Source organism: Plectropomus leopardus, chromosome 21, assembly GCF_026936395.1.
Source record: "Plectropomus leopardus strain MGB_pleo_1.0 chromosome 21, ASM2693639v1, whole genome shotgun sequence".
Classification (NCBI taxonomy): Eukaryota; Metazoa; Chordata; class Actinopteri; order Perciformes; family Serranidae; genus Plectropomus; species Plectropomus leopardus.
Window position 1 is genome coordinate 15,113,184 of NC_142196.1, and position 17,089 is coordinate 15,130,272.

Sequence of the window (17,089 nt, forward strand, 5' to 3'; positions counted from 1 at the left end):
TGTCATGAGTGTCATTTTTACATGTATCTTTCTCAGAGAAAGGGCAGGACGAAGCTGAACATTGCTGGTCTGACAAAAAAAAAATCTTAAAAATTAGTAATTACATAATGAAGCGACCAATGAAACGGCTTTAGGACAGATAGAGGAAACTGACAGACGGGGACAGAAAACACAGCTGAAAGACTAATGAAAGATGTTCACCCACCTGATAGGGGTCACTGTTGAGGTCAAAGTACTCCAGGAAACCGGTGGAGAACTCGCAGAACAGCGTGTTGTGGCTCTCGTTGATGGTTCTCAAGCACCAGTAGGTGTTGTTGTTGGAGCTGGTGCATGCACAGAATCCACCCACTAGACAGCAATCAAGATTCATTGTAATTATAGTCGATTCGACTACAGCTGCTAGGAAATCTCTCAAAAGACCTTACAAATAGTTCTTTTTTTATGTTTGCTCAGTGCTCTTGAGCAAGGCATGTCCCCTCCAATAACTGTGTTGAAGCCACATTATCACAATGTGATAAAGAGTGTTTGTAGTAGCTTTCCTTGATTAAGCAAGGGCAAAAGTAAATGTACATACATGTCCAGAGGGGAGCAGTCTGCCAGTGGTCATTGTTATGCGTGAAGCATGTAAGGCCGGGCAGGCTGCAGTCATCTCCCTTCCTCTGCCTCTTCTTCTCCTTCCTCTCCTTCTTCCTTCTCCGGATCTCATTGTACAACTGGACCTTTCCATCTATTTCCTGCGCCGCCTCCCTGTGGGCAGAAACGTGAGAGAATTACAAAACAGTGCTGATGCAAAGATGACATCAGCCCTTACCCTCGCTAATGCCAGTAACCACAGTGGTGGAGGATCTGGAGGGGACTTCCAGAAGGCATCGCCAATGCCAGGATATGACAGTCTGTTTACTTTCATGTTTAAGCTCTTACTAGGTCCAATTTTCTCTGGGATGACATTCTAGCCACTGTCCCCTCTTCCTCCCTGCCTGAACACAGAACAGGCACTGCAGAAAAACAGCTGCTTTGTATTGGCATGATCTGTTTCCAATGTTTCCTGGTGCAAGTTGATCACTGTGTTTGAGGGATTGACTGATTTCCCCTCTGTTGAGTCATTCTAGCTTTCCATGCGACTCAATCACTTCCAGACACACATAAAATAGATCTGGGCCATGCAACTGCTTTGTCATTTAAAATCCATTCAAGGACCAACACTGCATTAAAATTTCTAGACAAACATCAACAAAACACACACATGCTCGGCTGCTCATCTGGGATCTACAGAGTCATCTAAATGAAGGCGAGCTTTATGTTTAAATCTGACATGCAGCAACCATGCAGATATTCAGCAATGTAAACAGCATGTTCACGCTTGTTCTGTTGCATGGTCAGTGTTAATGAACAAGGAAAGAAGGGATGAAACTAAATGGGGCAAACTCATAATTAAAGGGGAAGAGAAACTCACTTAAATGGATGGAGTTGATCATTCCTGCTCCTCAATCTCTCTGCCTTGTTTCTGTCTCCTTTGCTAAAATAGCTGCTTTATAAACAGAGAAAGAGACTAAGGACCAGGCAGAAAACTTTTTTTTAGGCGTGGAGTCCAAAAGGGTTTTGCATTAGGCAGGCCTAAAACAAGTTATAGATAACTTGCATTCTGTTTGGAAAAAAGAAATGCATTTTTGAAGTAAAATTTAAAGGACTAACCTCTTTCTTCCACAATCACACTCATCTGGTCGCGTCCTCTTTAGGTGGCCTCTAACTTCCCGGAGGTTTTTGATTTTGTCTTGAAGTGCTTCGATCTGGAATTAAATATGGAACAAATACTATGAATTATCTTTAACTGATTATGACAATCTTTGACCACGGACAAAATGAGTAACCTAAAGAGTGTGTGTCTGGTCTGAGCTTGCTAAACTCACCTCATGATCTACATAGCTCTTGTGGTCTTTCCAGGCTCTGGACGACTGATAGATTTCTCTTTCACAATGGACACTGTCATTCATCAAGATATAACATCTGAAACAAATGCAGAAAAACCTGTCAAATGCTGCTCTTTTTTACAGACATTAGTGTATGTGCATGTTAAGTCTTTAGTGAGATACGTAAGGGAGGCTTCCTTCTTACTTGTGGGTAACTTTTACAGAGTTTGGGTATCCAACTGCATTGGTATCATCAGCCAGCATTTCCTCAGAACCGTCATCTGACCCCAAATTAAACTCTGGGTCTTCTTGGTTGTAGTGGCGCTTTGAGATGACACGGCGGCGGACAGCTGACTGATCGTCTGCTTGAAGGTCAATGTCATATATCTGACCTTCAAACTCAACAGAAAGAGACCTGGTCTGTCGGGTGTGAACAAAACGTGGCTGATAACCTATAAAAAAGAATAAAACACTTGAGTTAAGCAGTGCTTTGTATGCTCCCATATAATAAATGAGGTATCCTTATTCATTTCGACTTATTTCAGATTTTCCTGATTCATCAAACCAACTTTTCCTGACATTTACTATATTATTATACTTTTCGGCCATTTCTGGAATGGTTCTTAATCAATGCTCACACTTAGCAGTTTTTTTAATAAGCGCCAGCTGTCAGGTGGACATTAAACATTGTATGTTAGAGAGTGTCTGAAAGACAGTGACTTTTAATGTGAAACTGGTTTCTTCAGTGTTTTAACCAGTTTAAGTTACCAGATTCGGTTGTTTTGAAGCAGAGGAGACCTCTTCAGATAATTTGGCTCTTGGTAAAAACCTGAACAACGAACACTGAAGGAATCATTAGTTGAGTACCTAAAATCCCACTGAGCTAACTTTAGCAACAGCTCAGCAAGCCGCCCCTCACAATGTTTGGTCACAAAAAAAATTGAGAAACACTGTTTTTTCTAAATGAGAAACTACTTTATTCTGTGTATTTAACAGTTTCAGGGAAGAGGAGACCTCTGTGGATAAAAAAACCTTTGGAATTATGAATATTCAAGGAATCCTCTCCTTAAAATAAAATGGTAATTGTGGTTGTTTAACAATGAAGACAACAACTCCTGACCCCCTGTGGCAAAAGCTTGCATATCTCCCACATTGGTAACACTCATGAATTTTTATTTCACCTTTTGTGCTCTCAGATCGGTCCTTTTGCTTGCTTGAGATTGTATTGACTGAAAAGTCCTTTTTCTATGCACTTGCGGGAAACACTGCTTCAGTTGCACCTTTTCTAAGTAACACTAGAGGGCATCAAACTATTCAAAACCACCACAGTCCTAACAGCACACAACACACACACACACATACATGCAAAAGGCAGCATCCACAGAACAAATTGCAGGACTTGTTGACTTGTTTATTTTTTCCATGCATATGTCACCCCTTAGAACATATATAATCAGTTACAAGAAGTCCAGACTTGAGTCTGTGCAGACTTATTTTTGTCCTGGTATTGAGAGACATCAATATAAGTTAAGAAAAAGTCGGTACTGATGTTATGCATGGCTGAAATAACCCAAATACTCCTAAACACATATCAAATCCCCTATCACTTTAAAGGACTTTGTGTTCTACTAAAATATTAGATAAATGTTCAGGTGTACTCACGCTGGCCAGACGAGGCAGATAACTGTCTGTGTGAACGGCGGTCCATTCTGGAGGGTTTGAGGAGAGAGTCCCCACAGTCACAGCCCCTGTCTCTGTGGTCATAACCGCTGCGGGGCTTCAGGCTGCGAGCTCTTTTCCTGGAGCCTTCTTTTGAACCACCTTTACACTTTTGTATCCTCCATTTCCCTGTGATCTCCTCCACACAATGCCATTTCTGTCAACAAAAACCACAGCAGAAATAAACACTGAGAAACAATATTCCCTCAAGTATTATTTCTGCTAACTTAATTTCTATGTGAGGTGATCAAGTGTCCTCGATCTGTATCTTTTTTGGAAGTTTCCACATTATTTTAACAATGAACAGATTTTCTGGCATAGCTAATAATAAGTGCTATAGATGTTAACAATCTGAAAAAACTTAAATCTCAGATAAAGCCTCTATTTTGATGTTAGTGTCATGAGAAACACATGCTTTTGACAGAAATATCAGGGAAATCTCAGCCTGTGGGAAAGAATGGCATCCAAAGGCAGCAAGAAAGATAAACCAAACCGACCACATGAGATGGATTGGGCCTGTCTGGTGTCTAGAAAATAAAGAAGAAGCCCCCTATCACTCTCACACTGGGTATGCCTGTGCCAAATGCGTCACCAGCGCAATTGTGTAAATACATATCCACGCACATGCCTACATTTTCTGTCTTTCTCAACATTTATTCCCACCACGAAAAGAAAGCTGAGGCTAATTGCTTTGAGTCGTGCCGCTGGTTTGGTCTTGTATAAATGGAAGAGACACATCTGCAGGGCGCAGTGCAGAGCATCAGTGGTGAGTGTGAGAACGAGGGTCCAAACAAAGAGCCATAAAGCGGCTCAGGTTTCCTCTGGAAGGCTCATATGGTAACGGAGGGCTTACGGGCCAAACAAAGCTGTTATGTCAGCATTAGACAAGACGCGGGGGAGAGAGAGAGATGTATTGTCACTCAGGGATGAAAACAATCTTTGTCTGTCTTTATCCTTCTCCCTTGCCCTCTATCTCTCCCTCCTATGAGTGCTTTTAAGGCACAACAGTGCCATTGCAGCAGCAGGATAGCAGAGATGGATGAGACACTGAGGAGGAGGATGGGTAGTCTTGGAGCAGACATGGATGACCATGCAAGCTGAAACATGAGGAAGACCCAAAGTACCGCAAGCCACTCACACTGTTATGTACTCCTGAGAACATGCAGTAACAGAGATTTCTCCATGTCCCTTGTGAGTAAATTTGGTGTACCCACAACAAACCCATAGCGTTATCACATGATCGATTCCAAAGGACCGCAACAGCTCTGCGACAAAAACACAACAGAGGCTTTGCTCTTAGAAAAATCTGGTTTGTCTGAACCAAGATTGTGCGGTCATATTCAAAAGGCAGTCACTTTTAAGGCTTTTCAAAAAAACAAAACTTCTCTCATTCTAACCAAATTTGGGTTCAAGACTGAGGTTTTATGTCTTTTTTTGAAGACCCTTTTAACTGTTTCAGTGCAATGCTTTTTTTGTGTGGCATTTAAATGCATAAAATAAATACTGTAAAATACAGAAGAAGCAGAGCTGGAAAAAGAGATTAGACAATATGAAGAGAAGTGGTAAAGCACTTGCCTGCTGTGCATAACTACCATTTCCCCTGTAATTTTGTAAGACACACACCACTGGCTTTCAGGCTGCACATTGGGAGGTCATGTTAAATCATGCCAGACAAGCCACTTATGACCAAAGCTTATCCGTCATAATATGCAGCAACGTAATTGTAAATTATTACAGCTCCAAGGAAGACACTTTTTGGGGCACTATTACAGGTGCACGTACATTCTGTACCCACATTCATCCACACAAAACACTGCTGAGCTCAACTAGAATTGCCAGATTGCTGTCTTTAATAACTGATTGTTACTTACACACATTTATGTGACCATAAACTGGATCTGGATTGCATTAGTCCCGCCCTCAGAAACTGCCTGTCATTCAATGTTACCTGAAGCTTGTAACAATTTGTATTGTTCTGGTCTGCGTGCTCCAAGGCCACATACTGTACCACTCAGCTGTTGGTCTGCCAGAAAATTTATGGGCATAGATGAAAGGGAAGTACCAACAAATGAATGCACCACGAAATAGTGCAATAGGGTCCAATTATGAAGCAACTGATGAATTGTAAATTGCCATTTTACTTTTGGCTCTGCAGAAGAGCTCAACAGGCAACAGGGAGGTCACATCGAGAGTGGTACTCATTACTGTTGGAAAAGAACTGAGGCAACTCAGTGGATATCAGGGGAACTCATTTTCATTTGCACATGGCTGTGTTTGTTTTACCTGTCCAGGCTGCTCGCAGGGTGTCTGGAATTCCGCCTGCTGGCAAGTCTCTTTGACCTTCTTGTACTTGGGAAGGCTGTTGGTGTGCTGAGTGTTCACTGAGTCTTCCTTCTTCCTCAGGATCTTGCTGCACGACACAGGTCAGCAGAATTAAGAGGAAATATGCATCAAAAAGGCTTATTCCAGGAGTCAAAATACTATTAAACTATTAAAGTATTACTGAGCTGGAGTGAGCTGAAAGTTTTATTCACTGTTTCCTGTTTTTTACTCTCTGTGTGCTTCTCATGGTCATGGTCAGTGAATGGATGAGTTATGTAGTGTCCGTGTGTGCCAGAGGGTCTGGGCATGCAGCTCAGCTCAGCCTCGCACCAGTGCTCAGCTCTAGGCCAAGCTGTCTGACCTTGGCTTGGCATTACGTTCAACTGCCCTGCCCCTTTCTCCTTTGCTACCACCACAAGACCTGGCTGAGTCTCTGCCACAGCCATGCCAACCTTCCTCCATCCCCCTGCTCTATCCTCAACTCTCTGCCAATATGGCCTGGCTGCTCGCGACCCACAGACATAACGACGGCGACACTGAAGCACAGAACAACCTGTGCCTTGCAAGACTGAGCTGTTGTCTTGTCAGATCCTGTCTAGTGCTCTGCTCCAGAGGAAAAAAGCCAAAGTTCACACACTGGCTTGGCTTCTGTCTCTAGCATTTAGCCAAGGGTGATTAAAGAGCTAACAGTTGTTGTCGATGTCACTCCCTGATGGCTGCGTTACAACGATTATTAGATTCTCAAACAACATAGTCTGCCCCAGCTGTCAGTCAGCATCTCAAAGGCTCAGAGGAACAGCACTGTAAGGTCATGTGAGGATGTTAGATCATAGAAAATATCACATGAGCAGTGAAAGAAAAAAAACATTAGCTACTGTGTGTGTGTGCTGCTGCGTCTGTGCCAGAGTAACAGAGTGAAAGGTCTGTGGAGGCTAATCTCAGCATTTAGAAACAGGCACACATGCAGACAGCCTTCATAAACAGTGCGGATTAATGGAGGAATGGATTAAAAGAGCTAAAGCCCCGACATGTCAAAGGTTACACTCTTTTCATTTCATACACAGCAGTCCATAGACGAGCTAGTTCTTCTGTCACACAAACACACGCCAGCAGGAGACTGATCTGTATGCGCAGCAGCACAGCTAACGAGTGCTTCTTTTGTACTGTTGGATGCGTGTCTGCAGATGTTGGCAAATGAGCAAATTAGTGGAAAGGAGATGGGAGGGCCAAGCCAGCAATTTGGGGGAAAAAAAGTAGAGATTGTGAGGAAATGATAGTGGGGAAAACCAGCAGCTGTTTGGGTGACATACTGTAATATACAGTATCATGACACATATTTCCAGCACAAGCTGGCCTCAACCAGTGTTAATATTCTATCCCTTTGTTTTCCTGATAATGACTCTACGTCTTTCTCTTTTTTTATTTATTTTTATTTAAATTAAACCTTTTTTTTCATTTCACTACAAGATGTCAAGTTTCTGTCAGTGTAACCCTGGCATTACCACAGCTTAACATGTTAAGTGAACAAAAGCGGGCTGTTAGATTGGAGGTATCGTTTTCTGCAACATATATCTGGCAGCAGAGGGGAGGTTAAATAAAGAACTGACAGGGTTTGTGAAGGAGCATGTGCTGCATGCGATCGCGTGCACTACAAAGAAAACAGTCTTGGGAGAAACAGTCAAGCGCTGGCTACAGCGTGGCTGCTGCATTCCACACTGGGGGAACTGGTGACATGTCCTGTGAGTGGATTGAGTGTGAGCCTTCCAGCCATTCCTCAGGTAACATCATCCTGAGCCTGGCTAGCCTTTGTTTATTTTGCGTGTGTCTAGCTATCTTCCGTCTGTCTCCACCAGTGAAAAAACAGCAGGCCAAGCCAGGTTTAGGGCCCCGATCATGTGCTCAAAAGATGCAAGGTCCCTTCATAAGACAAAGACTTTGCTTGTTTTTCTCTTAAATGATTACATGACCTTGTAACACACGTGTCAGCACCTCTCGCGTGAACTGTCATCATTTGCCAGCCGCTTATAGCTTAACCAAAATGAATTTTTCAACCTCTTCCACCGCCATCGCCTTCCAAGCCGACTGTGGTCAGGAAATGTCTGTCAGATAACAAATAACTGGGAAAAGCAGCTGTGTTTCTGGAATAGGGGCCGTGTGTTAAGCCTTGCACGTTTCGGGTTCATTGAGATGCTCTGTCAGGTTTGTGTGACACACAATGCGCTGCGACGACATGGATGTGCCTGTGGTGTGGAAAGGGAATAAAGAACCCCAGTTTACCCTCGCTCCACCAGGAATGTGTCCCTCCAGACTTTGGGTTTCCGGTTGGGTTTGAATCTGGGAAAACAAAAAGTACAAAGTTTATAGAATTCATATGGCCTATGCACTCGCCATCAGCTACAGCATGTTGGGCACACAGCTAGCCAACATTAGGGAAGTTGATCATAGCAGACTCAAAACTTTGTGGGTTTAAGATAATAATGTAAATACTCTTTGCGCAAGACTGGATTATACCAGTTCTTTTTGTTGCTCTTGTCTCAAGTCTGTAAATTTGTTTTCTATGTGACTTTTTATTTCTTTTACAGTGCAGATATATTTTGTGCTCTTGTAAAGCAGAATGATTTTTTATTCTTAAGAGGTCAATGAACCTTTTGGACACTGTGGGTACAGCGGGTTTCTTGAGGAAACAAATGATTCAACTTGCAAACAAATTCTACGGGAAACTTCATAAGAATAACCTCAGTGAACCCAAGCCAAAGTCCTACAGCCAAGGAAAATCCACCAAACTGCCCCAAAGCCACTTTGTGCTCAGCTGGAGCACAATTATTTTGGCTATGGAAATCTGCATTAGCTCAATAATCTCAAACGAATAGGAGTGTTGCACATATTGTGCACACTCTGCAATTACAGTACATGATATCTATTACAGCATGGCATGATGGATTCATACAGACCTATTGCCAGTCCTTTCCTGTTCCAGCAGCTTAAGGATGGACTTTCCATCCATGTCTGGAGGGGTATCCAGCCCAGCAATGTGGAGAATCGTGGGAGCGAGGTCAATGTTCAGCACCAGATGAGGGTTTCTGGGGAAGTGCATGCACATAAAATTATTCTTCTGAAATACATGCGGTGATTATAAGTGACAAAACCAAGGAACCTGAATAAACAAAGATGAAACTTTACATACTGAGAGAAAGACAAGTCAGGATACACACAGTGCAGGTCATTCTTGACCTTTTGCAATCTGAAGACAATGTTATTTGGAAGCTGAGAGACTCTGATAATGATTTTAGCTGTTGTTTGGACTTACACTGCCCCTGGCTCTACGTTGGGTCCTCTTAAGAAGAATGGCACACGGATGTCAAAATCATAGGGCATCGATTTGCCCTTGACTAATCCAAACTGACCAATGTGGTAACCGTGGTCTGCTGTATAGATGACGTAAGTGTTATCAAGCTCTCCAGTTTCCTCGAGCATGTCAAACACCTAGGAAGTCAAATGAGTCATGATAAGAAAATAGACAGAGGAATACCAAGGCATTTATTTCCCTTCTCCACTAAACTTAACACATGTATGCAGGTTTTTTAAACAGGATGAAACCATTTATAAATATGTGATAGACTCCTTCCAAAATGCCACACGACCACAGCCATGAAAATGGCTCTCCGGTAGACAAATCTACATACGTTATTTTTTTTTTAGTGTTTTTCTATTTTGTCATGTTTGACATCATAGACAGGCTGGGAAATAGGTTAGTACACAGTAGAAAGCAGCATGGAGGCCAGTGAAAATGTTACTGTGACTACTTATTTTTCATATCAGTTATTTATCCAGTGCCTCTCTCAAACTCTGTGCTGACTAAATTTTGAACGGTATTCGCATACGTGCTGGTAAAGGGCCTTAAATTAGTGCGTCCACACAAGTGTCATGTTTCTCCCAGAGCCGATAAACAGCCGTGACTATTAAGGAGTCATTTGTCCTGGGAAAAGTTGCCAATTATAACCTTTCCTATTAAATACAAAATCCAGATGTTAGTGGGTTTTTTGTTCAGTAGGAGAGAGGCTCTGGATAAACTACATGCATAAGAGGAACAAAAACCCTGCATTAATAATTACACTTACCTTCTGCACTGAGTCATCAACAGACATGAGTGTTTGCAGCCTCTTCCGATGGAGGAAGTTGGTGAACTCCATGTGGATGGGCCTCATGGGGCCTGTGTACTGCATGATCCAGTGTTTGTCCATATTTGGGGCATAGTTGTAACTGGGGGTGCTGGAAAGGCACAAAGGAGGGAGAGAGGACACAGGCATGTGAAAAAACTGCCTGTATTAAGATTTATAGAACATACATGTATACTGTGTGCCTGATGAAGTCACACAGAAGTAAGAAAATCTGAGTTATCAGCGCACGTAACAGCTATGAAGAGCCCAGTTATGATGCCAAAAAACACCTGTCTGCTACTTTTCACAAACTACTGCTCAGTAACAGGTGCTACAGTTGTCCACTGCGCTTAACACGCATCAATAGCTGCTCTGTTTGTTGAAGGAAATGTCTTAATACTCAGCAGCCAGCACCTTTGCTGTTTTTCCACACCTCTCTCTGACCATCTCTCCCCTCACACAGAGACGAGAGTCTCCCAGCTCCGCTGCGCTCTTGGCACATGCAAGTCATTTGAGGGTTGGCACATGCTTAAGAAAATAATAGGCCCCAAAGTCAAGTTTGCAACAACTTCTGGACCAAAAACTCAATAAGTCATGGTCATTTGAAATGGTGAATAACAAGAGTGGATAAAGAGGGAGGGAGAAGCAGTCTTATTTGTGGAGTTCTAGCTGAGAGAAGCTGTTAACCTGTTTGGGACTTGAGCTGTAAAGAAGAGAGATAAACAGTAGATTTAAGTATGATGGTGAACTTCTGTCTGCAAAGTTTCTGCAGTTCAAACTATAAATGCAGAGTTTCTACTCCTAAATAGGTAGCCGCTGCACACAAGTATCAAGACTTATATCCTTAATGAAGACCTGCTATGGGAGCTGCTTTGCTCTGATTGAGTGAGCTGCCTTCTGCCCTCGTCTCCTCAGGCCTGCTTTGTGAGAAGGGTGAACTCTTCACCCACCTAGCCAGGCGGTCTAATAAGCCCCACAAAGGGACCTGTCTCTGGGCAGTTGGCCACCAAGGTATGGGGCCCTGGGCACAAGGGAACCAGGAATGCAGAGGTCAGTGGAACGAAGCCAGTCCATAGGAGAGGTCACACCTGCCACCTGTCACATATAGGTCGCTGTTTGGTGGTATTAGCTGTGGATTACAGCAGCCTAGGGCCCGCTGTTCAACTCAGAATGCCTCCTGCCCTCACAAAACTTAACATAGACACATTCAGTATGAGGATTAGAGACATTCCCGAAAGCAACTTGTCGAGCTACAACCAGAATAACTTCCACTCACTCCCTACTATAGAGTCAAGACGCTGAGGAACTGCAACACATCTATAGTGTTTAAAATAAGTCAAGAGTTTGGCTTACATTTAAGAGACAGAGTAAAAACACCTTCAGTGAGGAATGTTAATGACATTAACATCAAACACTCCTCTGCTATTGTTGCTGTCAAAAGTACAGACATTGATTTGATTTATGAGGCAGCTCCTCCTTTACTGCCACGCAGTCTCATCCAGCTCTATGCATTACAAATTGGAGGGGCAAAAGCAGAGAGTAGCAGACTAGACAAATTTCATGTCATGTCTTTCCATTAGTGGATGACATTAGCAGGGACTTACTGGCTTTTGCAGAAAATTACCCAGTGGCGGGCAGTAACGAAGTACATTTACTTTAGCACTGTACTTAACTGCAGTTTTTGAATATCTGCACTTTGCTTGAGTATTATATTTTTTGAAAACTTATTACTTTGACTCCGCTACATTTGAAAGACAAATATTGTACTTTTTACTGCACTACATTTGTATTTGCTTTAAAGACAGCAAATAATTTTTAAAAAATAAATCCACAACAGATTGTTTGCACTGGCAACAAAAGTTCACTTTTTGACTTAAACAGTGGGTGGATGTTACCCCATCTTTAAACATTGTCTGAAAGTTATTTTTTGTTGTAAATTCATACAATTTTTAGTAAGATTTGCTGTCAAGCTTAGTTGCTTTTGAGCAGTTATAAAGCTACAGGTGTGTAACTGGGATGTTAAGATTTTATTTATTTATTTATTTATTTATTTTAAGAAGCTGCATCTACAGCAAATCACACTATTCTTCAGACAAGGCATTGGCTAGAGGATAAGAAGACTTTTCTTTTTACTTAGCAATTAGTTGAATCAGAGAGAAAAACGACAAGCGCAGTTAAATTCTTACAATAGTAATGTGGCATAAAATATGGCAAAGTAACAATATGACATGAGTGGTCCTTTTGTAACGTCTGTTACTCACTTAGTGTTTCTATGCGCATTTTAGTAGCCTTTGCAGCATATTTTTTTAAAGTTCTTTGAATACTTATGTATTTCTCAAAGCATGATCTCCAGTATTTTAACTCAAGTAACAATTTGACCTAGCAACTTTCACTTGTATTGTAGTAATATTTGACCAGGAGTATCTATACTTCGAGTTGTGTACTTCAACATCCACCAATGGAATTACCACAGCTCCTTGAACCAACACAAAGTGGAAGAGTGTTAAAAACAAAATCATATTTAAAAAGGAATTTGCTCCACATCATCTGTCAGTGGAAAAAAAACTGTTCTGTATCTGTTATGGAATTGTTGAGTCAACAAACACCAAAACAAACACCTACCCATACCAACAACCTGAGCTGCCGCAGCAACCACACAACTTTCTCTGCACACACTACACCTCCACACAATCACTGGGGCAACCCCTTTAGTCACCCCCGGGCCCCAGATCCACCCCCTTCACCCAGAGGCTTGAGCTAAAAATAAATTAATAATGTCACAAAGGGTGTTCCAGAGCACACAATGCATTCCTCTCGTCTCAAGAGCCGCGGGGAGAAACTACTGATTGATATGGACAGGATCAGGAAGTCCTCCGCGAATTTCACAGGAGGGGAGGGAGAGCGGCAAGGGGTAAGAAAATGACACAAGACACTGGGATACACAGAGGGAGAGACACGGAGATATACAGATAGAGCGGCCGAGAGGTCGAGCAAACAGACAGAGGGGAATGTTAAGTGGAAGAGAAAGTGAGAGGAAGGAAGTGGGAAACACTGGAACCGCTGGGAAACAGAAAGAAAAAGGAAAACTGAGCTGAAATGACAGCCTAGAACCTCACATCTACTCCCCTAAAAAACCGTTCCTCCCCCACCCAGAGGAGCAGTGCATCCTGGGAGCCTGTTGGAGGGCCCATCAAGAGATGGCAGGGCATGTTGCCATGGAAAGACACAGAGTATTGCGACGCTGCCTCGGTTCAGTAATGAGAGTTGTGGGAGGCCAATGTGGGCTTGGCAAGAGTTGTGCTATGTAAAAAAGCCATCCCTGATCTTATTCATGGTATGTGCCCTGGCTATTCTTGGATGATAAATCATTTTGATTTCACGCTCGCTGAGTCGTCGGACCGAGCAGCTCCTAAGCAACCTGTCATCACTGGGGATTGAGGGGTGTGAGTGCTGTAATAATGTTATGTACACAAAATCATAAAAACTCAAATTGGATGCTAACAAGAAAAAATTCCATAAAGCAGCGGATGAAAGCTGCCTGCGTATATAATCTCTAAATATGGGCCTTGAACATTCATTTTTCATATTTTACAGTGTTTAAGTCCTATATAGGAACCCTTTTGGTTGTATGTGTTTGAGCACGTGTGAGAATGTGAGTCTGAGTGTAACTTACATGTGCTGCGAAGCATTTGGGAAATGCTCAGCGTACTGCGGAGCCGAGTCTTCTGGGCCATGAGGAGCAGCGTGACTGATGACCATCATGACAGGGCGGTGAGGGTACACGCGCTTGGACATGCGGAAAAAGTTGATGCTGTCATTGGTAATCAGATCTGTAAAATAGTCCTGAAAAAGAGTGAATAAACAGGAGTTATTAGTTGCTGCAGGGCTAAAATCCCATGTAGAGAAGGCCTGGTGCATTTCCACTACATGGTACAGGCTCTACTCTACTCGCCTTTGATATCGGGTACTTTTCTGGGTGTCGTTTTCCATCAGAAGACAGTACCGTGTCAGTGTAGCTGGTCATCATAGCAACGCCGTGCGACTGCCGTGACGTCCATTTCAACACGACACACACAAAAGCACAGGGTGCGTACTGGAAAATGGCTAGTGTATCCTAGTCTATACATGCAGCGCGCTAATGATGCAATGAAGCAGTGACCTTTCTCTCTGACTAATCAATGGTCAGGTGATCAGGTGTCCACATCACCTTTTAGTACCTGTCTGCTGTTTTTGGAACCCCAGGAGAGCAGGTACTAAAAAAGGTGGTTCTAGGTACCAGGTAATGGTCCTAATGGCAAACCTAAAAAAGGCAAGTAGAGTAGAGCCGGTACCACGTAGTGGAATAGCGCCAATGGAGACTGTGGAATCGGGGGGAAAAGGCAAAACAACATAAGCTTTGATACAACTCATTCACAGTCCAATCACCATGACATGTTGCTTTCCCCCATTCAGTCATTTTCAAATAAATGCACAGGGGCCAGTGGGGATATGAACTGGGGCCATTGAGTACACTACACTACCAATCTGTCGAGTCAACAGCTGGCAGCTTGCCTGCGTGTGTGTAAATCTGAGTGTGCGCTTGAGCCTGTGTGTGTATGTGTATACAGTATATGGGCTGTTGCCTCATCAGTGAATCTCTGCCCTATTGAATGTGACACCACTTGATGGTGAGAGGAGCCCGGCGCTCTCAAATGGTATGTTGTTATGACAGCTCCCACCCTCTACTCCTCTCCGGGCTATCCATTCTCTTTCTCCTTCAGCTTCCGCCTCACCTATTCAGCTTCATCTTATTTTTTTCTCCTTTCCTTTAACATGTGTTTTCTTTCCTTGTCGCTGAGTCACTCTGGGAGATAATGGAACACACAAATCGGACAGATATGAGCCTCAGGCATTACTCAGGAAAAGAGCTTGAGTGAGTGATGACTTGTATGCAGGAGATGAGAAAAGTTCTGTTTTTAAATTTTAGTGGCATGAGAGAAGAGAGGACAACTGAATGACTGAAACTATAAATTACAGTAGAGGGCTTAGACTCAGGAAATGTGATATTGTCGCATCAAACAACCCACAGGCCTGACATTTTATCAAAACCTTTATTCCAGGCATGGTGGAGTCTGTCTTTTTAAATGTTCAGCGGGTCACATCCTGAACTAAAATCACAATCGCATTTGCCAAGTTTCCAAAAGATTAACCATTCTACCTGCAGCTTTGGCACGTTGCACTTGTTGTCTGGCACATGCAGAAGGGAGTGCCAAGTTCAGAATGAAAGGGTAAAGGGTGATTTTTCTTGAACTGTCAGAAGTGGGTTTGGCTGAATCATCCTGTCTCTATTAATAAGCTTTATAGCCAGGCCAGCTTTAATGGCCTGGCGTCTGCACATGCCCGTGAAGGCTGGTGATTGCGTGCACATGGCGTAGCATTGCCACACTTGTTTTCTCCGTGTTGCCAGCTCTCAAAAATCTGAGCCACTGCTGCTGAGGGCTCTGGCAGGTCAAAAGGAAGCAACAGTGTCATGGGGAATGCCTGGCCAACAGCTCTGAAATGGTCAGGGAGGTGAAGAGTATCACTTATCCTGGAACCTTTTGGAGATGATTAGTGCTAAGTGGCAGTCACATAATACGAACTCATTCACACATGGTTTGATTTCATCAGTAACTTCCACCCATTTGAATTGAGAATCTGACATTCTAAGTTTTATAACAGCCTACATGGTTTGACTGTCAATACAGCGGGGCGTTATGGCTTTGAATTTACTACATTTGCTCATGAGGAGTTGTGGGTTAATTACAAGATGCTTGATCTCAGTTTCCGTTGGCACTGATGACACCAACATAGCACATCTGGCTGAGAACGCAGACTGCTTTGTGTCTTTATGACTGTTGTCTTCTGTAATGGAATTTGAAGGGAAAAAAAGTGTATAGATCATATTCTCCAACTACATCTCACGCAAAAAGCCTCTGACAAAGGCCTTAACCCCAATGAACTCATCCTCCTACAGATGGAAAATCAAATGGGACCAAACTGAATGAAATCACAGGCCAAGTGCCTCATGTAATCACAATGACTTGGTGTGCCAGCTGCACTCTGTGTGGAATACCACGACCTTCTCACCCTGTGTGAATCTAAAAAGAGGAATTGTGATTGTCCTAGTGGTAGCAGGTTAATGGGTTTTGACAGTAAATAGCAAAAAGTTTGCCCATTTGGTTTTAAACCACAATCTGCTGACCGAGCCCATGTCATGTAAACACCTTGGCCTCAAGCTTGTGGGTAACTTTACACCTCAGTCAAAGCTGGCAAAGAAAATAGCAGTCCAAACACGTTTGCCCATCTTCTGGGCAGGCCATCTTGAAACTTGACATGTATCCAAACTATAAACCCTTCTCATGGATTCCTCATGTACCCAGGACTACGCTACCTGGGAAGATATTGGCATGGAGCTGTGAAAACAAGCTGACAGCTCTTACAAAAACATTTGGGGAAGATTGATGATCAATGCCATCCAGAGCTACAAAAAGACAGTGTAACCACAGTGTTCATCCCTAGACTGATGGCAGTAAAGTAAAATTCCCCCTTCTTTTTTATTATGGTATTATAGCACAAAGTCATCCTGCTAAACTTTACAGTGAGACCAAAAGAACAGGAAAAAGGCAGACAGACAGGGAGACAAAACAAATGCAGGGTGGTATTTATCACAGGCTTCTCATAAATATGCTTCATTTTTACAGTGTCTAAATGTTGAGGTAAGGTGCATCATAATAAAGGGATGCTGCAGAAAGAGGAGACTCCACCTCGAGTCATTCCCTTTAATTCTCGGATGAGAATTCCTGCCAGCCTAGATCACAACACAGTGATAAGTGAAGTGCTTCACTGTCTGTATTTATAAGTGGAGTGGAACCTGCAATCTGTCAGGCGAAGTCTTTATATTAGGTCATAAAGGGAAAACAAATGAGGGATTGAGTTGATGGTCCCCTTTTAGAAATTACAGGA

General features: G+C 42.9%; 1 protein-coding gene across 6 annotated transcripts in view; it reads right to left on the reverse strand.

The window, feature by feature from the left end:
- Positions 1–17,089, reverse strand: part of sulf1 (sulfatase 1) — a 98,919-nt gene that overhangs the window by 7,177 nt on the left and 74,653 nt on the right. For 4 of the 6 annotated variants that reach the window (XM_088071715.1, XM_088071714.1, XM_088071713.1 and 1 more), the window contains 13 exons: positions 13,779–13,948; positions 10,067–10,217; positions 9,256–9,431; positions 8,900–9,028; positions 8,226–8,282; positions 5,910–6,036; positions 3,570–3,783; positions 2,113–2,359; positions 1,908–2,004; positions 1,693–1,787; positions 1,454–1,528; positions 575–747; positions 206–348 (listed from right to left, as the gene is read on the reverse strand). In XM_088071715.1, the coding sequence (XP_087927841.1) occupies positions 206–348; positions 575–747; positions 1,454–1,528; positions 1,693–1,787; positions 1,908–2,004; positions 2,113–2,359; positions 3,570–3,783; positions 5,910–6,036; positions 8,226–8,282; positions 8,900–9,028; positions 9,256–9,431; positions 10,067–10,217; positions 13,779–13,948 (1,854 nt within the window). The remainder of the gene's footprint in view (positions 1–205; positions 349–574; positions 748–1,453; positions 1,529–1,692; positions 1,788–1,907; positions 2,005–2,112; positions 2,360–3,569; positions 3,784–5,909; positions 6,037–8,225; positions 8,283–8,899; positions 9,029–9,255; positions 9,432–10,066; positions 10,218–13,778; positions 13,949–17,089) is intronic. The other 2 variants (XM_042510899.2, XM_088071718.1) reach the window with 2 other exon arrangements.